The 1,792-nt window shown below is 37.5% G+C and overlaps 1 protein-coding gene across 1 annotated transcript in view; it reads left to right on the top strand.

Moving 5' to 3' along the window:
• The window catches only part of LOC106880671 (epidermal growth factor receptor substrate 15-like 1), a gene marked incomplete at both ends in the record, with an annotated part of 32,953 nt that extends 31,165 nt beyond the window's left edge, over positions 1–1,788 (top strand). Inside the window, 3 exons of the mRNA XM_052976928.1 lie at positions 13–19; positions 280–462; positions 1,654–1,788. Coding sequence (XP_052832888.1) covers positions 13–19; positions 280–462; positions 1,654–1,788 — 325 coding nt within the window. The remainder of the gene's footprint in view (positions 1–12; positions 20–279; positions 463–1,653) is intronic.
• Positions 1,789–1,792: the final 4 nt, after the last annotated feature.

Genomic DNA, 1,792 nt, shown 5'->3' with positions numbered 1-1,792 from the left:
ATCTATTTAAAGGCGGCGAGCTGGCAGAGTGGTTAGCACGCCGGGCGAAATGCTTAGCGGTATTTCGTCTGCCGTTACGTTCGGAGTTCAAATTCCGCCGAGGTCGACTTTGCCTTTCATCCTCCTTTTGGGGGTCGATTAAATAAGTACCAGTTACGCACTGGCGTTGATATAATCGACTTAATCCGTTTGTCTGTCCTTGTTTGTCCCCTCTGTGTGTAGCCCCTTGTGGGTAGTAAAGAAATAACACATATCTATTTTATATATTAGATGTCCAAATCGCACACACACACACACTTCCTCATTCAGTTTCCTCTTTCTTCTACCCTCCAGGCCAAGACTCGTATTCAACACTTACAAGATCAACAGCGAGGCAACAACTCCAATGCCCAGATAAACGGAGAGTTTGCCTATTTCCCCACATCATCAAGTGATGGCGACCAGTTCAGTACTCTCGCTACAGTAAGTACTCTTACTTGGCATTATTTATTTTGTATACACCCGCTGCAGTGAGGATTCCTATTTGAATTTCTCTCCAGTATTGTCTACTTGGTGGTGGAGGTGTGTAGTTTAGTGGTTAGGGTAGCTTTTCTCAACCGGTGTTCCGCGAAAGGTTCCTATGGTTTCCGCAAGAAAAAGTGAGATAAGCTAATGCTAATATCATGATCGTAATATTACTATACATGCATAACATATTGGTTATTGTAATATTGTAATATAGACATCATCCTATATAACAACCATATATATATATATGTATATATATATATGATATTTACCACGTGAACTATGATGAAAAAAATATGAGAAAGATATGGTATAGAATTTTTTTTTTGTGCAGGGGTTCCTTGAGGCATGTAATTTATTTTAAGGGTTACGCAAGGGTAAAAATGGAGCTCATGATCATAAGATTGTGGTTTCAACTGGAAGAGGTTGTCTTTGGTTATAACCCAAGGCTGACCAACAGCTTGAGAGTAAATTTGGTTGAAGAAACTGTGGGAAGCCCATTATATATAATCATGTTGTTTGGAAACAAGCTTCTTATCATACTGCTACACCTGTGTCTATCATCTGTGGACTGAAACAATTCCTAGCTTAGTAATAATTTGTAGTTAGTGACAGGAAGAACATCTAGTTGTAAAATTTGGCCTCAGATAAGTCACTGTTGAACCCATGCTAGTGTGGAAAATTTGGCATTAAATGAATGTACAAATTCCTGGTGGTAGACATATTTTTCTCTTTTGTTTCTGCTACTAACTTATGGTCTGTCCTGACAACCAGTTATTGTTTGGGAGACAATCACTTGGAAACCAATCATGGCAGGATTAGAAGCTTGAATTTTAAATTGAAGGGCAATGAAGAAGATGCATAGAATGTACATATTTACTATTTTCTTTTTCTCTTACTCATTTCAAAGATCTTAAAATTTCTATCATAGGTGGCCATGTACATACTGCACCATTTCATCCTTATGTGAAACCATCACCATAACATAACTTGAGGCAAATTAATTTCACTAAATTCAACACTTTACAAAAGAAACTGATTAGTGCTTATATCATCTACCTGCTCCTCTGTTTGTTAATTAATTTATTTATACCATTTTTATGTTGAAAATAATTCTCTGTATCTGTTATAATCTCTTCTTTTCAGGCTGGCAGTAGCCCAATCAGTATTGGAGCTTTTAGTCACGGCTCAAGTATGGATGATTTCCGAGATGATCCTTTCAAAAGTAAAGATCCTTTTAGTAACACTGCACCAGATCCTTTCCAGAATGATGACCCATTCAAAG

This window comes from Octopus bimaculoides, chromosome 26 (assembly GCF_001194135.2).
Source record: "Octopus bimaculoides isolate UCB-OBI-ISO-001 chromosome 26, ASM119413v2, whole genome shotgun sequence".
In the NCBI taxonomy this organism is placed as follows: domain Eukaryota; kingdom Metazoa; phylum Mollusca; class Cephalopoda; order Octopoda; family Octopodidae; genus Octopus; species Octopus bimaculoides.
This window is presented reverse-complemented; position numbering and strand designations above follow the sequence as displayed.